This window comes from Gallinula chloropus (assembly GCF_964237585.1).
Source record: "Gallinula chloropus genome assembly, chromosome: 28".
NCBI classification, from domain to species: Eukaryota; Metazoa; Chordata; class Aves; order Gruiformes; family Rallidae; genus Gallinula; species Gallinula chloropus.
The window spans coordinates 1,365,873-1,389,412 of NC_140113.1; the positions used below are offsets into that span (position 1 = coordinate 1,365,873).

At 63.6% G+C, this 23,540-nt stretch overlaps 2 protein-coding genes across 2 annotated transcripts; one reads left to right on the forward strand and one right to left on the reverse strand.

Annotated features, from left to right (window-relative positions):
* Positions 1–15: 15 nt before the first annotated feature.
* Positions 16–1,843, forward strand: PRSS57 (serine protease 57; the record flags this gene model as incomplete). Its single annotated transcript, XM_084276133.1, has 5 exons — positions 16–85; positions 340–493; positions 704–848; positions 1,323–1,583; positions 1,670–1,843. 5 exons carry the CDS (start codon positions 16–18, stop codon positions 1,841–1,843), a joined length of 804 nt encoding a protein of 267 aa, XP_084132259.1.
* A 4,870-nt stretch (positions 1,844–6,713) lies between these two features.
* On the reverse strand, positions 6,714–14,391 carry FSTL3 (follistatin like 3; the record flags this gene model as incomplete). The annotated part of the gene is made up of 5 exons (XM_084276364.1): positions 6,714–6,861; positions 6,972–7,199; positions 8,671–8,886; positions 11,744–11,929; positions 14,334–14,391. The coding sequence occupies 5 exons, from the start codon at positions 14,389–14,391 to the stop codon at positions 6,809–6,811; spliced, it is 741 nt and encodes a 246-aa protein (XP_084132490.1). The 3' UTR covers positions 6,714–6,808.
* Positions 14,392–23,540: the final 9,149 nt, after the last annotated feature.

Below are 23,540 nucleotides of genomic sequence, written 5' to 3' on the forward strand. Positions count from 1 at the left end.
CCACTCTGCACCACCATGGTCATGGCAGGACTGTTCATCCTGGGCCTGGGAGGCTTTTTCCTGCTCCCAGCGCTGGCCCCAGCAGGTAATGGGAGGGATGGGGCTGAGAGGGCTACAGGGCTGGGGTGGGAGAGGGAGACCCAGGGCTGGAGCACCACAGTGGAGCCTTTGCCCTGCCATGCTCAGCCCTCCTCGGCCAGAGGTGATGTTCCACCAGTCCCAGTTGTCTGTGGGTAGCACTGGGGGGCTCGGGACAATCAGCCAGGAGCAGGACAGGCACAGGCAAGGGCTGTGCCCAGACACCCTGGCACACGGTGACCACCTGCACCCACCCACCAGGCGTCCAGGGGAGCCGGATCATCGGGGGAAAGGCGGTGGCACCCCACTCCCGGCCCTTCATCGCCTCCATCCAGATGAATGAGCAGCACATCTGTGGGGGCTTCCTGGTGTGGCCCAAGTGGGTGATGACAGCAGCCCACTGCCTCATTCCCAGGTGAGCTGTGCTCCCACGTGGGCTGCCCCCTCCCCGCTCCCTCCCGGGACATGGCACAAATGGATACCCCAACCCCAAGGGTTGGTCCTGGAGCAATCCCCCCCCCGACTCAGCACCCCATCTGTGCTCCCCCTGAGCCCACTTTCCCCACCCCCTTATTTCCCTCCCTGACCATCCCCGTGGCACTGGCTCAGGGCCCCTCTGCCGCAGGCACAGCCCCTCGTTCCGCGTGGTGCTGGGTGCCCACAGGCTGGAGGAGCCCGAGGAGTCCCAGCAGGTCTTCAGCATCACAGAGTCCATTGCCCACCCACAGTACAACCCCCGCTCAGTGGACAACGACATCCGCCTGCTCAGGGTGAGTCCTGTGTGTGCTGCTGCTGCCCATTGCAGACCTGCCCACGGGAGGTCACGGGCATCCACGGCCCGAGAGGTGGGGTGACCCATGGGGCGCGGTGGAGGGGGCTGGGGTGCCCCATGGGGTGCGGGAGGGAGCTGGTGTACCCCATGGGGTGCGGGAGGGGGTGCCCACGCAGGTCCGAGCCGACACTAGATGTCAGTGGTTCTCCGGAGAAGCGGGACCACACGGTGGAGCGCGATGGAGATGGAGGCGGATGAGGACACTGCTCCATCCACTCCCAAGCAGCCAGTCTCTAGAGCAGACTGGGACCAGTGCAGAGGGGCTGGCAGGGGGGATACAGCCTCTGGAGAGGGCAGAGCAGGGGTAGGTGTGTGATGGGGGTGCAGGGGCTCAGGGTTCCCTGAGAGCAGCTTGGGGGGGGGGGCTCTGTCCCAGCTGCAAAGCCACCCAAGCCGGTGGCTGCCTGCCCAGCTGAACAGGTCAGCCACGCTGAACAAGTACGTGAAGCGGATCCGCCTGCCCTCACCACACATCGACCTGAAGCCTGGCACCCTCTGCTACGTGATGGGCTGGGGGGACATCTCCAACTACGGCGAGCAGCCCACCGAGCTGATGGAGACGGGCACCACCATCATCAGGCGGGGGCTGTGCCGAACGCTGTGGAGGGGCAAGGTCTCTCACAACATGCTGTGTGGGGCCAGCCCCAACGCCACGCTGCAGGGCGTCTGCGCGGTGAGTGCGGTCCCGGCCTTGTGCCAGCCGGCCATCCCCTTCCAGGAGACCCTACTAAGCCTCCCTCCCACCCCTTCGCTTCACAGGGTGACTCCGGGGGCCCCCTGACCTTCAAGGGGAAGGTTTATGGCATCGTCTCGTTCTCTGGGGAGAGATGTGGGGACCGCCGGTTCCCTGACATCTACACCAGGATCTCCAACTACGTCGACTGGGTGCGTGGCATCGTGCAAGGGCACCGCAAGGGGCACACAAAGCCCTAGATGGGGGGGCTGGGGTGGGTGGGGGTCCCAGGGGCAGGCAGGGCCGAGGCGTCTTGGCTGTCTGACAGCTCTAAGAAGGGGGCCACAACTGCCAGGTCCTCCCAGCTCCAGGGGAGGACAGAAGCTGGTAGTAACGGCTCCACGAGCCAGGGCAGGGGATATGTACCCCCAGGCTGTGTGTGAAGCCTTGACAGCTGCCTGGGCCTCCTGCAGCAGCAGCATTTGCCTTCCTCAATAAAACCTTGGTCCCAGACTGCTGCCCATTCACCTTCCCTGCTCCTCCTCCCTTACAAGGGGGGGCCACAGCCCCCATCTTGGGGGCAGGCAGGAGAACCAGGGACCCTCATCAGCCCCAGCCCACCCCGAATCTGCCCCAGGCACAAGATGGGGAGACCAAAACCAAGCCCAAGACTCACCTGTCATAGGAGATGGCAGAGCCAGGGTGGGGTTTAACCCCCTTTAATCACCTGGTGTGCATCTGAGCCGGGGAGGGCTGATCCTGAACCCCGCCCTACCCATCTCACCAGGGGCTGTTTTTTCCCAGCCGTCCCCTCTGCCGTCCTTCCCCTGCCATTCCACCACCCCCTCTCCGCCCCTCCCACTGCTCCCCTTTGCGCTCTGGTCCCCAGCCAGACCCCCAGCTTGTCCTGGGCTGGGTTGGATGGAGATGGAGATGAAGGAGGAAGGAGGGAAGTACCAGCCCCTACTCAGGACCGGGCCCTGCCCCGGAGGAGCCGGGAACAACATCCAGGTGCTTGCACCCCACGGAGCATCCCCAGCAGCACTAGAGCTGCCTTCCCGCCGGGGTGGGGCTCCCCATCCCGTCCCGTCCCACCCCGTCTCGTCTGGTCTCGTCCCACCGCACCCTCCGCACCGCGCCACGGGACCCCCCTCCTCCCAAAGAGGAGAAACCCAGACACCCCCCGGGGGCAGACGGGCTCCCGAGCAGCGCTGGCAGAGCCCGCGGGGACCCCGCCGAGAGCCCCGCTGGGGGCTGCAGCCGGTCGCGGCACCCCCGGAGGAGGGGGGGCGGGTAGAAGGACAGGGCCAGGCTGGCACAACGAGAGGTCCCCAGGAGCCCCCACCCCTGCGTTGGGGACTTAAGGAGATCTGACTGTCCCTCCCTGCGGCCCCGGCACCGCCGGTCGCAATCCCGGCTCCCTCCGGGGGAGGGGGGGCTTTGCATGGGGTTAAGGGGACACAGCCGAGGGCACCAGCGGCCCCGGGGATAGCGGTGACGGACCGCTCGCCCCCGGGATGCCGGGTTGATTCCCCCCTCCCGGGATGCCGGGCTGATCCCCCCCCGGGATGTCGGGCTGATTCCCCCCCGGGATGCCGGGCTGATTCCCCCCCGGGATGCCGGGCTGATTCCCTCCCCCCCGGGATGCCGGGCTGATTCCCCTCCCCGGGATGCCGGCCTGATTCCCCCCCGGCATGCCGGCTGCCCCCCCCCCCCCCCCGGGATGCCGGGCTGATTCCCCCCCGGGATGCCGGCTGATTCCCCCCTCCCGGGATGCCGGCTGCCCGCCCCGGGATGCCGGCTGCCCGCCCCGGGATGCCGGCTGCCCGCCCCGGGGCTTGCTGCGCGCTGCCAGGAAGCCCGTAGAGCCGACGCCTGCCCCGGCTTGTCCCGGACCACCCAGACACCGGCGGGACGAAGGCGCCTGACTCACGACTGTGGTTCGGGAGCCGAAATCTCCCGCTCATCGGCGGGACCGACCTCTGGGCGCTGCGGGGTCCAAGCCCCTCCCTGGCCGGGCAGGTGGAGGGGGACGAGCTGCCCCCAGGAGAAGGGGGTGGGGAAGGAGCTGTGGAGAAACCCGGGCCACACATCACCCCCTCCGGCGCCAGGATAGTCCTGGGTGGTGGTTTGGCAGCTCCTTTACACCCGTGCTGATAGCTGGGTTGGGCAGATAGAGGGGGGCTGCAGGAGACCCCCTGCCTTGAGAAGAGATGCTGCTGCTGAGGTTCAAACCAGGATGAATCCTGTGCTCTGCTCAGCATCCTCCCAGACCACGAGCAGGGCTGAGGGCACTGGGTGCTGGCCAGGAGAACAGGCCGTGTTCCCCCTCCCCACTGCACAGTGCCTCAGTTTCCCCATTAGGTCCAGGAGGGATGGTTGGGGATCTCTGTGGGAGCCAGCCTGGCTGGAAATCCCAACCCAGGCTCATTTTAGCAGGGGGGGCTGGGTGCTCAGCAGGGTCTGGGGGCTCCCCATGCCTGCCCCTGGCACAGGGAACACAGGGAAGAGGCTCCCATGGTGCTCAGAGCGCCGAGCTGCAGGCTGGGCTCCCGGGGAAGCGTCGCACATCGGGACCCAATTAATGGCAGGAATTGTTTTGTGCAATCCCAGCCCCTCTCAGCACAGCCTGATATTGGGAACAGATTTACCCGCGGAGCTGGTTGCTCTTCCCCACTCTCCCCTTCCCTCCCACTGCAGAGAGAGGCTGCAGCCGGCCTGGAAACAGCCCAACGCTGCACTAAGCTGAGCCCCAAACCTGCTGCTGGGGGCTCTCCTATCACAGAATCATAGAATCCCAGCCTGGGCTGGGTTGGAAGGGACCCCAAGGATCACAGAGCTCTAACCCCCCTGCCACAGGCAGGGACACCAACCTCCAGGCCTGGAGCTACACAAGGTTGCCCAGGGCCCCATCCAACCTGGCCTTGAACACCCCCAGGGATGGGGCACCCACCCCCTCTCTGGGCAGCCTGTTCCAGCCCCTCACCACTCTCTCTGGAAAGAACTTCCCCCTAATATCTAATCTAAACCTCCTCTCCTTCAGCTTTAATCCATCCCCCTTGTCCTGCCATTATCTCCCCTTTGAACAAGCTGATTCCCCTCCTGTTTCTCTGCTCCCTCCAGGGACTGGGAGGCTGCAATGAGGTCCCCCCACAGCCTTCTCTTTTCCAGGCTGAACCAGCCCAGCTCCCTCAGCCTCTCTCCACAGGGGAGCTGCTCCAGCCCTCTGAGCATCTTTGTGGCTCCTCTGACCCCTCCCCAACAGCCCCACATCTTTCTTGTGTTGGGCCCCAGCTCTGGACACAGGACTCCAGCTGGGACCTCAGGAGGGCAGAGCAGAGAGGGACAATCCCCTCCCTGTCCCTGCTGCCACCCCTCTGCTGATGGAGCCCAGGATCCCATCGCCCTTCCCAGCTGCCAGAGCCACTGCTGACTCGTGTGAAGTTCCTCATCCCCCATGACCCCCAGGTCCTTCTCAGCAGGGCTGCTCTCCAGGAGCTCCTCTCCCAGGCTGGATCTCTGGCTGGGATTCCTCCAGCCCAAGTGCAACACCTGACACTTGGCAGTGTTGAACCTCACCAGGTTCACCTGGGCCCACCTTTCAAACCTGTCAAGATCCCTCTGGATGGCTCCTTTCCTTCCCTTGTGTCAACCCCACCACTCAGCTTGGTGTCATCTGCAAACTCGCTGAGGGTGAAATCAGCATCCCTCTGCCCACACCCCCCCCCCCCAGACCCCTTGGAGCAGCACAGCTCCACGAGAGATGAAATTCCCATCTCCTGGGGCCCCAGGATCCGTTGAACAAAGCTGAACCTGCAGCACCATTTATTCTTTGGTTTTTAATTATAATCCAAATTGTAATGCAGCCATAAAAATGCCCCTAACGATACTGGATAGGAAATATTTCTGTCCCAGAGCATCTGCCTTGGGAACCCCAATGCCATCATACAAAAATAGAAAATTGGGTATTTTTCTCTATATAATATATATATGATACTCATATAAAGGCAACAGCTTCTCAGTGTCAGAGGTGAGATGGTATTTACATGGGTGACCACAGAAAATGAGAGGAGAAGTGCAAATAAATACGGTGCCGACAGAGCAGGGGGTGCAGGAGGTGGGGGATGGGGCTCTGCAGCTGAGGGGGGGCCCAGACTGAGGGTCTCTGGGAGGGGAAGGGGGGGGCAGAGCTATGACCCCGCTCCTGTCCCCCTCCATGGTGATCCCCACAGCCACCTGTCCCCTCCCCATGGCAGCTCTGCAGTGGGGGTGGGAGCTGCACCCAGGCACCATATGGCTTCACCCAGTGCCAGACCTGGAAATGCCTCCAGGGGCTGCAGACACCCCACCCCCCTACACCCCTACTCCAGCATCCCAGGGGTCTTTCATAGAGGTTTTGTTGGGGTGGGGGGGTGGGGGGGCAGAGGAGGGGCTCTGAGCATGCTGGTCCCCAGACAGGGGGACTTGGTGGGCCTGGGGGGGGACAGTTATACCCCAAGTCAGGGTGGCCACAGCCCACCAACCTTTGGGTGCTGGAGTCACCCCTGGAGATGGGTGGGAGCCTGGTCTAAATGGACCCAGAAACAAAAAAAAACTCACCTAAAAATCCACTTTAACATACACATGCTAAAACTTTAGGAGAAAAATAACACAATTATAATTTTTTTTTTAATATACATTTATAGATATAAAAATATTTCTCTATCTCCTATCTGATGCAGCACCACGCTGCCTTTCCTGCTGCTGGCAGCTGGGGCTGAGCCCCTCTGGGGAAGGCAAAAGCCCAGATTCCCTCTAGACCTCGAGGTCCCAGCCAGAAACGTCAGCAGAGTACCAAGAATTCAATCCAAAAATAAATAGGCCCAGGGCTGCTGGCCAAGGACACGTGGGGAGGCCCCAAACACGCGACAGCGCGGACGCCCCTCAGCGCCACGAGGGAGGAAGGGGCCGTCCCAACAACTGGAGAGGGTGCTGGTTGGCAAAGGGTTCTGCCAGACCCTGGAGCATTCCCAGCGTGGCATCACTCCAATCTCCATGGAGCCCCCCCCTCCCCTTGCTCCCCAGCCAGCAGGAGCCAGAATCAGGCCCACCCCCCCCGCGACTGCATAACATACACAGGTATAAATAAGGATCTTTTTTATCTTAATAAATATCAGGTATATGGTTTGTACAATATACACATAATGCCCCTGTCTCCTGGGTCCGGCGTGGCGGCGCCGGAGCGTTCACACGTAGTTCTCTTCAGCGTTGTCCGTGTCCGGGGAGAATTTGGCTGTGGCTGTAAAGAGGGGGAGAAAAAGGGGTGAAAAAAGGGTGAATGGGGGGGTTTGTGAGGGGGATCGAGCCCGTTTTCCCTGCTGCCACCAGAGCCTGGGTGGCCTCGCTCACCCGAGCAGCTTCCGTAGTGGCGCACGCCGATGGAGCGGCCGCGGTGGCAGGTGGCACGCCGGAGGTGGCACGCTGATGGGTAGGTGATGTTGTTGTTGCCACACAGGGCACGGTCCAGGCTGGTGGGTTCTGGGCAGGGAGCCGTCCGGCACATCACGCAGTGGGCGCTGCCTGTCTGGTCCACCACGCAGGTGTGGGTGCCGGGACACACCACGCTGGAGCAGGACTCTGCGGGGAAGCACGCGTGGCTGTGGCTGAGCCTCCCCATCCGGAGGGAGCCAGGGACTGGTGTCCTCCTCCCACAGCTCCTCTGATCCAAGTGGGCAGCCAGCATCATCCCAGGGAAACCCAGGCGGCTCAGGCTCACCCACCCAGAGCAGTCAGGAGGCTGGATGGTCCCAAGCTCCCCATCGCTGTCACTCCTGAGGGCAGCAGCTGGCGTGGGGGTGACATCTGTGGCACGAGGGGCTGTGTGGTCCCCCCAGGCCTCGGGCACATCCCTGGACAGAGTCTGACCGCTGACATCTGGCTGCAGAGCGGGGCTGAGCCCAGCTCGGCGTGATGGGACCTGGCTGTGGCCAGCGGCCCCACACAGGTGCCTTGGCAGGAGGAGCAGCAGCCGCTCCGGCCAGTCTGGCAGCCACCACACGCCCCGGCGAGAGGGAAAGGGCAGGGTCACCCTGGACACATCCCAGCCCTGCTAGAGAGGGTGTGCGGGGGCGGCGGGAGGCTGTACAGACAGGATCAGGCCCCACATGGACCTCTGCCAGGCCAGCACAGAGCAGTTACTTACACACATCACCCCCCTCACCCCCCATCCCGCAGCAAAACCCCAGGGTCTGCCCATCCTGGCACCCCCATGCACCTCCAAGCCCCGGACGCAGCGGGGGGCCACGCTGGGACCCGCAGCGCTCCCCAGGCACTGTAAACACTTTGCAAGGCCATTCCCTCTCCGCCTTCCTCCTTCCCTGCCGGATTGGAAGGAGATTTGGCATCTGCAACTCCCAGCTCGCAACTCGCAATTTTCTTGCCCCACATTTCCCTGCACCGTCCAGAGCCTGACAGGCAAAGCATTTCAGAGAGGAGGGCTGGCAAAAATAATCATAATAATTCTGACAGTTCTTGGCAGGGCAGGGAGGATTGCTGCTCTCTTTAACAAAACAACAAAAAAAAAAAAAGGGGGCTTGATGTCGGTAAGTGACATTTTATGGGCTGTTATTGCTCAGCCTGTGGAGAGGCTGAACCCCTGCGGCACTGACAGGCTGCTCTGGCATCACCGGTGGCTCCGCTGCTTGGCCGTGTTGGGACAGGGCTGTGGGTAGCTGGTGGCTGCTAGCCAGATGGGTGCCAGCTTGTGGCACAGCAAGGGTGATGCTGAGCCATGGTCCTGCACTGGGCAGAGCCTCACAGCCTGCAGATGAAGTGTTGGTGTGGATCTTCCCTCCCTGGGCACGGCCAGGCACTGGGTATGAAGCTGGATGTGCCAGCATGACACAGTTGGATGACCCTTCCCCTCTGAGCCTTCCTCTCCCCAGGGACCCAGCGCTGCTGCTCCTCTGTTTCTGGATGGGTACAACTCAGAACAGCCCCAGGTGGAGCTGGGACATGAGATCCACAGGAGTTGGGAGCGGGATGAGAACGGGCCAGGATGAAATGGAGTGGGGAATGGGGGTGGGGGGGGGGGCACAACCAGACTTACTTTTGCATTTGCCCTGGTACATCACTTCAAGGTCGGGGTGGTCTCTGCACTTGGCTGTCAGCAGGTCGCACTCATCCCGGTACGTGTAGCCGTCGGAGCCGCAGACCTGCAGCTTGCGGGGCAGGCTGGAGCAGTCGGGGGCACAGGCGCACTGGGGGCGCCCGTGCTTCATCTTGCAGACCTTGTCGGGGCCGCACACCACCCCCTCGCAGCTCTCTGGGGAACAGAAAGGAGCAGCACATAAGAAAACAGCATCGACTGCATCCCCCCCCCCCACCCCACCCCCCCCATAAAGCTCCATCCTGCCCAGCCTGGCTGAGCACCCCAAGACCAGGGTGAGTAGTGCTGAACACGACAGGGACAGCATCAATCCTCAGGGGATCCCAAACTCCCCTTTCCACTCTCCCTGAGGATCCCAACACGCAATGCTGATGCCGAGCTGCCCAAACAGCATCTGGATCTGCTCAGCTCCAAGGAGCAGGTCGTTGGCCGGATGCTCCATGCTATCATCCAGCCCCAGCCAGAGCCCCCCCCGGCCCTCCTCTCCGCACCAGCTAACGCACTGCGATGTGTATTTATTTTTTTGGAAGGAGAACGTTTCTTTTTCCTTGTGCAATGGAAAAAATCTCTCTCTTCACAAGGCCCCAAACTCCTCCAGAAGGAACTGGGCTCTGGGAGGCGTCTGGGCAATGGAGATTGCTGCTTCCAGCAGACAATACCCAGCCCTGTTTTGCTCCGGGCCTCCGTGACTTGAACACAAGAGAGGGACGCAGCAGGGAGAGCAGATCCCCAGACAGACAGATGCTTTGTCCCCCTGGGATGCCTCCCAGCCAGCACGGGGGCCGGGTTCAGAGGGGTCCCGCCAGCACCCAGTGTTGTCCCGAGGCTGTGCCCACGCTGGTGGGGATGGAGGGGCCCCACTGGCTCCATGCATGGGACTGGCCCGGCTGCCAGTGCCTCTGTGGGGACAGGCAGGGAGTGGGGGGCTCTGGCTGGGTGTCCCCCTCAAAGCACAGCTCTCTGCTCCCACAGTTACCCCCCTGGACATGGGACATGCTGGGAGCTGTAGGGACCTGGCAGCACCCTGGGATGGGGAAGGAAGGATGGGCAGGACCTGGAAACTTCCTGAGGCTGGGGCTCAGCCACAAGTGGGAGGGAGTCCCAGAGATGGGGAAACTGGGAGCTGGTGGGATGTACACAGGGGGGATTCCCTGGGAGAGACCAGGAGGGGGAAATTGCCCCCTGGTTGGCCCTGCTCCCCCTTTCCAGGGGAAGTTCCCTGTAAGAGGCAGCTTCCTGGCCTGCTCCTGGGTTTCCATAGCCAGGGCCTGTCATGGGAAGGGCACTGGGACAGGCTGAACCCCACAGCATCTCTGCTGAAAGGCACGAGGGTGAGACCCTTGGACAGAAGGGCACAGCCCAGGGCTGCCAGAGCAAGCAGGACCCTCATCCCCCTCTGCTCCAGGACACTGCCACCAGCACAGGGGGGTCTGGACTGTCTCAGTGAGGCAGGGGGAAGCACATGGCTGGACCATCTGCCTGTGACCCCAACCCCACAGTCCCAGCTCCCCCCTCCTGCACTAGGTCCTGGGTGGGGGGGATACACCATGTACCCCCATAGCTGGAGCCAGAAATTTCATCTTGCCCCCCAGACCCATTGCAGAGCCCCAGGGGTCTGTCCAGCCCCTTCCTGGGGGGTCTTGGCCACCAGTGCAAGACCAGTGGCTGCAGCTCGCTTTACCCCAGAGTAACCTCTGCTGGCACCATGATCCCAAGGACCAGGAGCACAGCTCATCTCATCCACCCTCTCCCAAAGCCTCTGGAGCCTGGCAGGGAGCAGCACCAGCTCCATCTGGATGGGACAGGCAGGGGCTTTCTGAAGGGTGGGGAGATGCTGCACATGTGCTGGCCAGGCTCTGTGGTGCTTTCAGTACAGGTCCTGCTCCCAGATCCCCATGACCCCCAGGAGCCACAGCCTGGTCTGTGGTTGCTGGCAGCACCCCCTGTGCCCCCCCTGGTATCCCCATAGAAGTAAGAGCAGCCCCCTGGGACAAGGGCTGTCTGCCCCATATGTCCTGGCCTGGCTGTGGGGGAGCTGTGCCCTCCAACCAGCCCCCAGGAGGGTTCCCAGTGTTGCTGGCACAGGCTGAATGGGACCATCCTGCCCAGCTGCCATAGGGATGATCCCATGGCAGTGGAAGGGATGGGAAGCCAGGGCCAGGATCTCACTTGGCTGGCGCACGGTGAAACACCAAAAACACCAAGCTGGGATGGGACAGGGGAGCAGGGGTGGGGTGTGGGGGGGTGGCAGTGTGGTGGGTGCTCAGAGGCACTGGGAAAGACTTCAGAACTCTTTTCCCCCCCCACCCCTGCTTTAAGACCATAATGATGTGACCTTCCAAAGACCTGCTCCTGCCTCCTGCGGTCAGCAGGTCCTCCAGCATGTTCTCACACGGCCACGCAAGTGCGACTGGGGGATCCACGCCTGCAGCACACGCCAAAACATCTGGCGGGGCTGGAACTCACAGCTGGAGAGTTTCCACTTCTGGAACTGCCCGTTACATAAAGCCATTTCACACACAGGCTGGGAGGAGGAAAGGGGGAGCGGAGGGGAAGAAATGGAGCTCTTTCCTTCCTCCCCCCCCCCACTCCTTAAAATCTCTCATGGAGCTTGCTTCTGAGCAGAGCTGGCAAGGGCAGGGGTGGGAGGCCCCAGCCACAGCAGAGTTAAACTGGGAACAGGGAGTCCCAGCCCGGCTCCTTGCACTCAGGCTGCTCAGCCAAGACCCAGGTCACGCATCCCCCTGTGCTGGGGGGGGTGTGTGGAACAGCAGAAATACAAGACAAGAGCTGCTGGGGCATGAAGGCTGTCCCACAAGCCCTGGCTCCATGGCAGCATCCATCCCAGTGTGGGGTCAGGGGTCCCTGTAACCATCCCCAAGGGGCAGCCCAGCTCCACTGCCACCACTTCTCCTGGAGCTGCAGGTTCTGAGCATCCTCCCAGGGCTCCCAGCACCCTGCCCAAGCAGAGCCTGGCCCCCCAGCAGCCCACTCACCCCACGGCCCTGCTCACCTTTGCAGGGGTGGCAGGTCACCAGCCCCAGGAAGCCCAGCAGGCTGATCTTGTTGCCTGGGTAGGTGTAATTAGACCAGGCCACATCCACGTTGCCGTTGGCACAGCATTCTTCCCACGTCACGCCAGTCTTCAGGATCATGGTGCACTTGGCCTCCTTCCCCTGCTGCAGCCAACAGATCCCACCTGCTGAGGGGAGGGCAGAGGGTGAGGGGTCCCCCAGCCACAGCCAGGCTGTCCATGGGGCAGAGGCATGGGGACAGTGGCGGTATCCAACAAGGACAGGTTTGGAACCCTAAGGATGTGCCATGCTGGTCCCTTCTGTCCTTCTGTGGCACAAGGGCTGTGCCAGAGCTCCAGTTCTGTGCCCACCATGGCTGCTGGCAGCCTGGCTCCAACAGGCTCCCAGCCCAGCACTGCGACAGCCAGGACACACCAGTTACCCCAGTCCTTACAAACCATCCTCTGGGGGATGCCCAGCCAGCCAGGACGTGAGCCTGCACCTCACCTCCTCACCCTGTCCCATCCCCTCTCCAGCACAGACCCCCCCAAACCTGGGGCTGATGGGCACCCACGCTGCGAGGGCTGGATCCCACATCCCCCAGGGCCTGTCCCCACAGCGTGGGGGTCTGACACCCACCACCTCCACAAGGAGCAGCCCAGGCACCAGCTGGAAAGCGGGGCACTTGCCACAGCCCTGGGACAGGGCCAGCCCAGCGCCATCGGATCCCTCTGAGTCAAAGGCCTGTTTATCCCTCAACCCCACCAGCAAAGCAGCTATTTTTTATTTATTTTTGGTGAGTGATTCCTTTGCAATTTCCGCCCCTGCAAACCAGCCTCTTGTGACGCTGGTTTGGGTTTACACTCTTCCTCGAGCTGCGTTTGAGGGTTGTTAAATGGCTAAAGATGTGAGGGAGGGAGGGATGGGGGCAGGGACTGAGCTGGAGTTGCTCCCCTCCAAAGCAGGATTTCCCCTGCTCCAGAGCAGGGCCAGCACCCACCTCTGACCCCAGGCATATCCCCCCCTTCCCCCCACCTCTCCCTCCCATGCACATGGTGGTTTGGCCATAAGCACATGGGAGTCAGGGATGGGGTGCAGCCAGTGAGAGCTCGGCTGTGGATGGAGCAAACGCTCAGACCAGTGGCCTGGGCACTGCTGGAAGCATCAGACAGGGCAACACACCTCTGCCACAGCAGGTTCATCCTCTACAGATGTCTTCAAGTGCTCTTTCCTGCTTATTTCTCCTTAGCACCACCCCAAATCCTCCCTGTGTTGGGTGCAGAGATGCTGACAAGGGACGAGCCTTGGGCAGGGGGAATGGAGCCCACCCGCCCCACGAGCGGAGCCAGGCAGCCAGCTCAGGGCTCTCTGGGTGCCCCATCCTTGGTGGCCCAGCCACTCCTGCTCTGCACAGCTGAAGGACCCAAGCTTGTGGCCAGGCAACTACCCAGGGCCTTCCAGCACTTGTACTCAGCGCGTAGAAATCCCACAGGCTGGGGGATGCCAAACCCAATCCCAGGAGCTGTGGCAGCACGAGGGGCCTCACAGGAGCCTCCCCATCCTACAGGTCATCCTGACCCGCTGTTATTCCGTGCTGGCAAGGAGTGATGGGGACAAACAGGACTGTGCAAAGGGAAGATGGTAACTCCCACACTGCTGTGGGAGAGCCAACGCTGGCAGTACCAGCCACGGCTCCGCAGCGCTGGGAAGGGGCTGCTGGAGCCCCAGACCAGGGTCCCAAGTCAGCTTGGGTGCCAGGAGGGCTGCTCTGCAAGGGAGCAGCTCCCAAAGAGCCCAGACACCTCCCAAGCACCCACAAGAGCTGCCAGCACAGTCAGCCCGAGCGGGAGGGGTTCAGGCTGCAAACTCCACACCCAGATCACGAACCGGCCGCTGCTCCCAGCTCACAAAGCCGGGGAGCACAGCAATCCCACCCCCCTCCCCAGGACCCCACAGCCTGGGCAGAGGGACCCCCTCCCCAAAACCCATCCTGAGGCCAACATGGGGTGCTGGAGAAAAGAAGGGGGATGGTGGCCAGGCCGTCACCCCATCCCAGGGGTGCTGGGTACCAGCACCCCCACACTACAGGGCACAGCAGCAGGGCTGTGCAGGACCCCAAGCACACGCCGCTGTGACCCCAAAACCGAGCATGGGGGGGGGACAGCTGGGGGCAGGGGCCACCTAAGCAGCACCAGCCACCGCTCCACGCCCCCCACGCCCCCCCCCCCGGAACAAGGGGCTGTTGCCCCCGAGAGCCCCCCCCACACACACACCCACCCACCGGGGCAGCAGCTGCCGGGAGGGACGGAACGGGACGGGACCTGGGGGGGGAGGAAAGCGGGGCAGAGAGCAGAGAGCGGCGCCGGGAGGGGCGGGGGGCGCAGCCCGGTAACGGCGCAGGGACCCGTAGCCGGGCCACCCCCGTCCCGAGCACCTGCCGACGGGGCCGAGACTGGGAGTGGCGGCCCCGACGGCCCTGGGCAACGGGCGGCCCCGGAGGGAGCGGCTGCCCCGGTGCCCCCGAAGCGCTGACCCCCCGCCACCCCCCTCCCCGTTCCCTCCCCGGCGGGACCCCCGGGCAGCACTCACCGTGCGCGGCGGTGGGGCTGCAGAGGACGAGCAGGCAGAGCGCCAGCCGCAGCGGCATGGCCGGGCCGGGGCGGCGGGACGGGGCCGGGACGAGCCGGCGACCTGTTGCCTGTGAGGCGGCGGCGGGGCCGGCGGCGTTATAAAGCGGCGGGGCGGCGTGAATCACCGGGCGGGGCGGCGGCGGCGGCGGCGGGGGGGCCGCGGCCGGGGGCGGGGGCAGAGGGGCGGGGGTGGAAGTTGGGGGGCAAGGAGGAAGGGGGTGGGGGGGGATTGGGGGTGCGGGGGTGTCGGTTAAACCCGAGGGGGGACGGGGCTGCTCGTCACTGGCCGCTGTGGGCGAGGTGGGGGGGTCGGGTGGGGATGTGTCCGTGTGTCCTCAGACCCCCCCCCCCAAGCTGGGGGATGAGGATGGGGAGGGGGGTTTGGGGGTGACCCCCCGTGCTGGGGGTGTGGAGGTGGTGGAATGTGCCAGTGGAGCAAGGGCTGGAGCAGAGGAGCTGAGATGTGTCCTGGAGACCCCCCCGAGACGGGGGAGACACCGCAGGGGCCGGGGTGCTGTCCCCCTGTGTGTGACCCTGTCCCTCAGCCCGCCTCTCCTTCCCCACCCTCCCATCCTCGCATGAACCCGCAGCCTGCCTCTTCCACCCTCCTCCTCCTCCTCCCCACAGCAGCCCCGTCTGGCAGCAGCGTTACGGTAAGGTCTGTGTCATGTGGCTCCTTTCATCTTTGCTTCCCAAACACCAGCGAGCTCCACCAGCAGCCCAGCATCACCCACTCTGTGCCAGAAGGGAAACTGAGGCAGCACTGGGACCTGCTGCCACAAGCCACCTGAGCATGGATAAGCCATGCAGGGTGAGGAGGGGAAAAAGAGGAGCTGGGGGGATGTACACCCCCATGACCCCCTCCCCACCCCCCCCCAATGGCACACACTGTCACTGTCCTCCACACATGTCCCTATCGCTGCTGTCCCAGCTCCCAAATGTGTGCCGGACCCTGCCAGGCCTGGGCTGGGGAACTGCAGCAGTGCTGGTGCTGCCAGGCTTTGGGGGGTGGGGGGTGTCCTGGCAGGATGGGGGTGGGCAGGGTGCTGCAGGGAGCCCAAGGAAAGGCGAATCTGGCTTGGTGACATCGCCTGGCCTCGCTCCCTGCACGGTGCCCTGCACCATCGCCGACCCATCACGCCACTCACTGGGCAGGGTGCTGGGGCATGGGGCCTGTCCCCGCTCCTCCAGCTGCAGCCCAGTGCCCTTCCCCAGCCCCAGTACCCTTCCCCAGCTCCAGTGCCCTTCCCCTGCCCCAACGCCCTTCCCCAGATCCAATGCCCTTCCCCTGCCCCAGCACCCTTCCCCAGCTCCAGCGCCCTTCCCCAGCCTCAGAGCTCTTCCCCAGCGCCCTTCCCCAGCGCCAGCACCCTTCCCCAGCCTCAGAGCTCTTCCCCAGCGCCCTTCCCCAGCCCCAGCGCCCTTCCCCAGCCCCAGGACCCTTCCCCTGCCTCAGCACCCTTCCCCAACTCCAGTGCCCTTCCCCAGCCCAGCACCCTTCTCCAGCCCAGCACCCTTCCCCTGTCCCAGCGCCCTTCCCCAGCCTCAGAGCTCTTCCCCAGCGCCCTTCCCCAGCCCAGCACCCTTCCCCAGCCCCAGCACCCTTCCCCTGTCCCAGCGCCCTTCCCCAGCCTCAGAGCTCTTCCCCAGCGCCCGTGCCTTCTCCCGGCCCAGCAGCTGAGCAGCGTTTTACCCTTCGCACCGGCCTCAGCTGAGGTCATGTTTTCAGCAGAACTGAGCTGGGCCCTTTCAGGAGAGGGGCCCCGGCCGGAGGGCCCACGGGACCTTGCACCACCCCTCCAGCCCGGGGAGCAGCTTCCTCGCTCCGAGCCGGTGCCAGCACAGAGTGAGCAGCTCGATTTGGCGCAGGATGGGGCTGGATGCGGCTTTGGTCCAGTGGGACACTAAGCAGCCCCGGTCCTGCAGGGAGCAGGGAGCAGGGGGTGATGCCAGCAGCCAGCGCTGGCAGAGCTGTTGTATCCACTGGCACCACAGCATCCCTGTGCCCCTCTCTGTCCTCAGGATGGGTCACAGGGGAGGGCAGTGGGATGGCCCTCCACCAGGGCAGCTCATCCCTCTCTTACCCCCATACAGCCCCTTGCACTTCCAGGGGATGGGAACAAGGAGAGCTGAGGTCTTACCACATGTGACATGGGTATAAGCCACCAGCTCATGGTGCACTTGGGGCAGGGACCCCCGCTGCGAGGGTCAGTGAGGGGTCTGTTGGCTTGGGGAGGAAAGACAGAGCTGCAGCCCCCTGGCTGTGCAGGCTGCGGGCACAGGGCTGGGCAGTGCTGATCCCATCCCTGTCCCCATCCCTGTCCTGAGCCAGCGTGACCCCTGGCTCGCTCCATGGCCCTTGGAGCAGTTGCCCATGTAAGGGCAGAGGGCTGGGGAGCCAAATCCCCGAGCTGGATTTCAATGAGCGAGCGGGTGGTGATGCACTCGCTCACATGCTCCAGGATGCAAGAGGAGCTTGTGGAGGCCAGGAAGGGATTTTCCCTGGCTGCGAGAGCAGCAGTGTTGCACAACCGGCTGGGTTTGGCAGGGAAAGGGGTCGGACCTTGCTCCGGAGCAGCGGGCGCTGCCGCATCTGGAAGGGAGCAGCCAAGCTCTCGCTCCGCCTGACATGGGGCTGGAGGAGCCCGGAGGGAAGTGGTCAGGCTGCTTCCCCCCCCAAGCTGGTGTAGCTTGGCGTGGCTTTGAGCCAGCTTGCCGGTGCTTAGGGGTTCACAGCCCTACCCAGGCCATTCGGTCCCGATGGAGCTGTGCTGGGACCCCTCCTTTGCCCCTTGCCCTGGCTTTGGCAGCCCTGGGAAGCGCCATCCTGCCGTGGGCAGGGAAGGGAAGTGCCCACGGTCACGCCGCAGGCTGGTTCTCAAGGAAAGCTGGGAGCAAAACTCCACCGACCAGTCTGCCACACGTGGGGTGCTGCCACCGCCCCGCTCCCACAGCTCCCCCAGAGCCCTGATGGGAACCATGGCAGGGGTGGGAACCACAGAGGAGCCAGCCCTGCCTTGGCAGGGGGGAATCAGAGGAGCCCCCGGGGTTGGGCAGGGGGCTGGGGGCGGCTGGAGGAGCTGGAGCTGGGACAAAGGAGCCCTTTGCCGCTGCAGTGAATGGCAGCCTCACATCTGACCTTTCCGTCTGGGTGCCGGCATTGTGCAGGGTCAGGCGGCTTCCCCAGCCGGCTCGGATCAGGCTGTGGTGAGATTGCAGGCAGGGGGGGGTCTGAAAGCCATCCATCCCCCACCTCCCATCCCCCCTAACCTCCCCCCCGCCCCCCCCCCCGCCCCCGGCCACTTCGCTCTCCTTCACAACCGCTGGGCTCCTTTAAGGAGGGAATCTCGCCGTTCTCATCAGTTCAGGCTAATTAAACTCTGCTAAACCAATTAGAGCTGCAATTTGCAACAAGACATTCAATTGAGAAGTGTTTCTCGCAGGGCCCAGGGTCAGGGCACAGGGAAAAGGCTTCGTACCAAGGGCGTGAAGCCGCTGGCAGGCGTTGAGGGTGTGGAGGTGCCTGGGTTGCTGCTTCCTCCTCAAGGGAAGAGATCCCAGCCCTGCTACGCTCCCCAATTCTCCCGTGCAAGCAGAGATGCTGCTGGACAGGGGGTCCCTGCAGTTCAAGGCACTCCCAAAACCCAGAACCCCCTGGAGATGAGTCCTGTGCTCTGCCAGCTGGGGGGTCCCTGCATCCCAAGGTGCTCCCAGAACCCAGAACCCCCCAGAGATGGGCCCTGTGCTCTGCCAGCTGGGGGGTCCCTGCATCCCAAGGCGCTCCCAGAACCTAGAACCCCCCGGAGATGGACCCTGTGCTCTGCCAGCTGGAAAGTCCCTGCATCCCAATGCACTCCAAGAACCTAGAACCCCCCAGAGATGGGCCCTGTGCTCTGCCAGCTGGGGCATCCCTGCATCCCAAGGTGCTCCAAGAACCTAGAACCCCCCAGAGATGGGCCCTGTGCTCTGCCAGCCGGGGGGTCCCTGCATCCCAAGGTGCTCCCAGAACCTAGAACCCCCCGGAGATGGGCTCTGCCAGCTGGGGGATTCCTGCATCCCAAGGCGCTCCAAGAACTTAGAACCCCCTGGACATGTCCCCTGTGCTCGCTGGAGTTGGCTCAGCTGGTTATTGTGTGCTGAGGGTCGGCATCAGCGAGGACCCAGCAAGTGAGAGCCGGGCAAAGCTTGATCCAAGCCTCAGTTTCCCCCTCCGTGAGTGTCATTCGCTCAGGTCTCACCAGTGGTGACTTGTCACGTGCTCTGAGGGATGCTCCTGGAGCCCGTGCTGCCCGCAGCCCCACACAGCACAGGGCCTGGAGGGAGCTGCCCCTGAGGCACAGGGCGGCTGCAGCAGCTCTGACCCCAGGGCTGGATTTTCTCACTGCGCCTGCACGGTGCAGCCGGGCGAACTGGAGAGATGCTGGTGGCTCATGGCTGCATCACTGGTGTTGGGGAGAGAGAGAGAGTGGCCGAGCAGGGGCATGGCCCAGCCGGCCACACTCCACCCCCAGCGCTGACACGGAGCTTCGCCCCGCGCCCCGGGGCAGCAGCGTCACTGCTCCGTGCCTCAGTTTCCCCATCTGCTGCGGTGAGATAACGCTCCTGCGCTTGATCCTGCGCTATCTCCCAGGAAGGTTGCAGGGATTAGTTAGCTAATGTTTGCGAGGAGCTTTGAAGATGAAAAGCCGTGAACAAATGCCAAGAAGTGCTGAGCTGGATTCTCCTCACCGAGTAATCGTTTCATGTTCCTGGGACACTTCCACTTCTGCAGATGAAGGAGGGCAGGGCAGGAGAGCGTGTGTGTGGGGAGGGCAAGGGGGGCAGGAAATGTGTAGATCTTCCCAAGCCCTGCCCCTCCAAATCTGATCACCCAGCCTGTTTGACTCCAGACCAAATCTGGATCCCTCCTGATGATGCTTTTCAGCCCCCCCTGAACATGAGATGGCTCCTTGCAGCGTGCCGTCCGCTCCTGCTGGGCTCATGGCTCCAACACAGCATCAGCTGGGTGGTTAATTAACTTTTACCTTGGCTTCCCAGATCCAAAGGGGCCAAATGATGTGGCACCCACTGCCCCCACCCCCAACCCCACATTTGGCTGGGCACAAGCTGCCCCCAGCCCCAGCACCATCCTCCCACTCCCAGAGCTGTCCCAAACTTGCCCAACACCTCTTCTCTTCCCACCACCTTTGGTCCTGGGGTCCCCAGCTCTGCCCTGTGATGGGTGGAAGAGGCTCTGGGTGCTGTCCTTGCCGGGGAGACTCCAGCACATGTGGTCTGGAGGTGCAGGCAGCGTGCAGCAGAGATGGGAAAGGCCGGGAGGCAAGAAAGAGCCAGGATGTCCCATCCATCCCATCCCATCCTGCTTGGGGAGAAGGAGCTGGGTCTGAGGAAGCGTGTCTCCCCGCTCGGGGAAGGAACAGATGTCTCTTGTCTGTGGCCCGCAGTTGGCTCTGGTTCCCATCTCTGCTGTCTGCGCACAGCCAGATTTATAGCCGCCTTAACGAGCTCCTCACAAAACCATCTCCTTGCCCACACGCTGGCTGAGCCTCACGGGATGCGGCCATGGGGGGACTCGGCCAAGGGGGGTCAGCAGGGCTCCAGCGTGGCCAGTGGTGACGCGACGCGCAGCCCTCAATGGCTGCACCAGCTGCGGCACCTGCGGCGTCTGTCCTGAGCAGGATATGGAGGAAGGATAGAGGGGATCCCTGCCATCATCTGGACCCCCAGACCCATGTGCTGTTGGGGATGCTCCCCACAGCACTGAGGGCTTCCACCTCTTGCTCGGTGAGGAAGACGAGGCAGGAAAAGCCTTGATGCAGCGAGATGGGGAGGGGTTCACCCCATCCTGCAAATAGCATCCTTCATCCCACGGGGCAGAGGAGGAGGATGCTCCAAGCGTCTCAGGAAGCTGCAGCAGGAATCCGTGCCCAGTGCCAACCTGGCAGCACCCTGCCATCCATCCCCCCTCTCCCCGCAGCCGTGCTCGCGTGTCTGGGCTCCGCCACGCGTGACACACTTCTCTGAGTACCTCTGGCGGGCACGCCGTGTAAACAAGCCGTGAGTCAGCGGCCGGGCCAGCCCTGCGGTTTCCCCTCTGTAAACGCCGCTTCCTCTGCCGCGGTGGAAGGAAGGGCCAAGCGGAGCCTCGAGGGAAGAGCTGGCAGCGCCGTAAATCCTACATGAAATCCTGTGGGGCTGAACCGGCTCCGGAGGAGGTGAGAGTGGGGAACACATCCCGCGTCCTTGTAGCCTCCCTCGGACACCCTGATGGGTCTGGGGGCTGGTTGTCTGGATGGGATGGCCGGGATGCTGCTGCCCTGCCCGGGTACCGGCCAGATGGAGGATGCCGACTCAGCCTACGCACGCTTCTTCCTCCTTCCTGGCCGAGGGTCTTCTCTGGAGTTCTCCTGGAGCCCTGTGCTGGCATAACCCAGCTCTCATCACAGAGAGACATCGGCTCGGGATGGGGTGGGAGACGCCGGCCTCATTCTACCCACTGACCCCTGCCAGACGCAGCCCTGGCCGCCACGTCCCACTCTCAACCTGACAGACCAGGGCACAAGGGTGACAGACCCCAGAGCTCAGGCCGGGAGCTCCTGCAGAAGACTGGTTGGGATGAGGGCGAGGGGCTATCATGCATGGCAGGATTCTGTGTGGTGAGTGGGGGCTGATCACAACCCTCCCAGCCTGACTCCTCCACGTCGGGGAGAAGCCATGGAAGGAGCCTGAACAGGTCCACGGATGCCATCGGTGACCACTGTGCCCACAGTCTGACCTCCCAGCTCCAGCCCTTGTCTGCAGATGGAGGTTTCAGCTACGATGATGACAGCCACCATGGTCAAGACTGGGGCATCCCAGCCCCGCTGGCCTGGTGGCTCCAGGGCACCCCGGCTCTCAGTTAGTGAAGGAAAGAGCTGGGCATGCACCCCGCCCATGCAGCTCCCTCTGCCCCCCAGCCCTCCTCAGCAGAGAAGCTTGATTGCTCACAAAGCCCAGCCTTGCAGTTAGCAGAGACACAAAACATGTTTTTCACATTAAAATTTCCCTTGAAAAAAAAACCAAAACCCACCCCGACCAACAATGGTTTAAATGAAGCGTAAGGACAGCAAAGAATCCAGAAAGAAAAGGGAAATTTTTGGTGGAGCCCAAAAGCAACCCCCAGAGACCCCCAGCTTGCCCCTGAGCCTCTGCGAGACCTCGCTGTGCCCCAAGGCAGCCGGGTTCCCCCCGGGATGCTACAGAGGGACAGGTCACGCTGCCGGGTACCGGCACCGCTCCCACACGCCGCTGCCCCGTGGAATCCGGGGCCGTGCGCTGCCAGCACCCCTCGGACCTCACAGCCGCTCGGCGCGGCGGTGGCGAGGATGGGGCTCAGCCGGGTTACCGGGAGCTGCCGGATCAGTGCCGGGGCGGGTGCCAGACCTGCAGCCCAGGGGTGCGAGGCGCAGGGAGACGAGGTGGGGGGTGTGAATCTCCCGATCTGTCTGCGAGCGAATTCAAAGGGAGAGCGATTCAAATCCGCCGTGACACGACTGGCTCGGGGCTGGCAGACAATCCCTGCAGTGCTGGTAACGAATCTCGCCGCTTTCCTTTGAGTGGCCTCCAATTTATTAATTAAAATAGGCAATTATATATAATGTGGGGTGGAGGGGAGCGGGGAGACCAGCTGCACCAGTTCTTCTCACTTGGCAGGAACCGTGCTGGAAAGCTGCTCCGGCTCCGGGAGGTGCTTGTGCTTTCCAGGGCTGGAGGCGGTGGGATGGAGCCGGTGCTCAGAGCTGCCCCTGGACCCCCCAGCCTGGCACGGCCCAGCCCGAGAGACAGGCAGCGAGCGGGCTGAGCTCAGCCACCGCGGTAATTGAGGAGCCTGAGGCCAAGACCTCGCAGAGGAATCCATGTCCCAGGCACCGGGGGAGCTGGCATGGGAGATGGGAACTGGCATTGGAGGTGGGAGCTGTCCCCAAACATGCTGGGGATGTGCCAAAAGCACGGGCTGCCCTGGCCCCATGAGGCTGGAGCGTGTGGCACAGAGGGGGGTCAGGACTTTTTGTGACCGTTGCCGTCCATCCCTCCATGTTCATCGATGGGAAACAAGGAGCCGGAGCTCCCACAGCACAGTGAGCACGGTGCCCATGGAGGGGGCGGGGGGCACTACCGGCCACGCAACGCCAGGGCTGCGTGCGGCAACGCCTGCGCGGCCGCGGGTCCTGTGTTGGCAGGATTCACCCGCTGCCCTCGGTGCTCCCTGTAGGACACAGCACCGTGAGGCCCCGGTAACGGGCTCCTCTGCCCAGCGCTGACCGTGGGGCGCGATGGGAACCCTGCACAGCCAGCACAGTGCCCGCCAACGCGGCTGGTGCCACGGGGCAAACCCCCAGAGCCACCAAACCAAGTGCTCGGTGCACGTGCACACTCGTGCACACACACAGGCCCATGCCTGCGCCCGCCGACGGCTGCACCCCCACAGCCCGCGGCCACCCCCAGCCAGCGCCTGGCACGGTGGCACCGGCTGAGTTAAGTAACGTCTACGGGATGTGAGCTCATCGCCAGCACACGCAGCCCGGCCAGCGCCAGTGGCAGCGCCGGGCCCTGAGCAGCCTCCACCGCATCCACAGGGGCTGCCAGCAACGCCGGCGGGCACCGCGGCACGGGGCAGCGCGGCCTTGGGCAGCTCCCACGTGGCACCTGACCCTGGCACAGCCCAGCGCAGCTCTGGGGCTTTGCACCCTCCCTCCTGACAGCTCCATGCCCAGCCCCGTCTAGCCTGGGGGGGATCACCAGCCACAGGACACCTCTGCTCCCAAACCCCCCAGCTTCTGGGGCAGAGGCTGATGCACCCCTGGCTTCCTGGCAGCCCTGGTCAAGGACCGCAGAGCCTCCTGCCACCACAGCATCACCCAGCGGGATAGTGACTCGGAGCTGCTGCAGGACCCTCCCTGCCCGTCCTGTCCCCTCAGGTGACAAGCAGCCCTGGACGTTTTCTGCCAGCCCTTGGCCAAACCCTTCTGCTCCCCCCGAGCGGGGATGGCCGTGCCGCCCAGCCCGCTGCCTGGGGAGCAGGCTCTGCCTGGCGATGAAGCGATGAGTATTCGGGAGGTGTCACCTCTTTGTCAGTCCTCTCAGAAGAGGGTGCAGTTCGCTCCTTTCTGCACCACCGTGGGAAAAT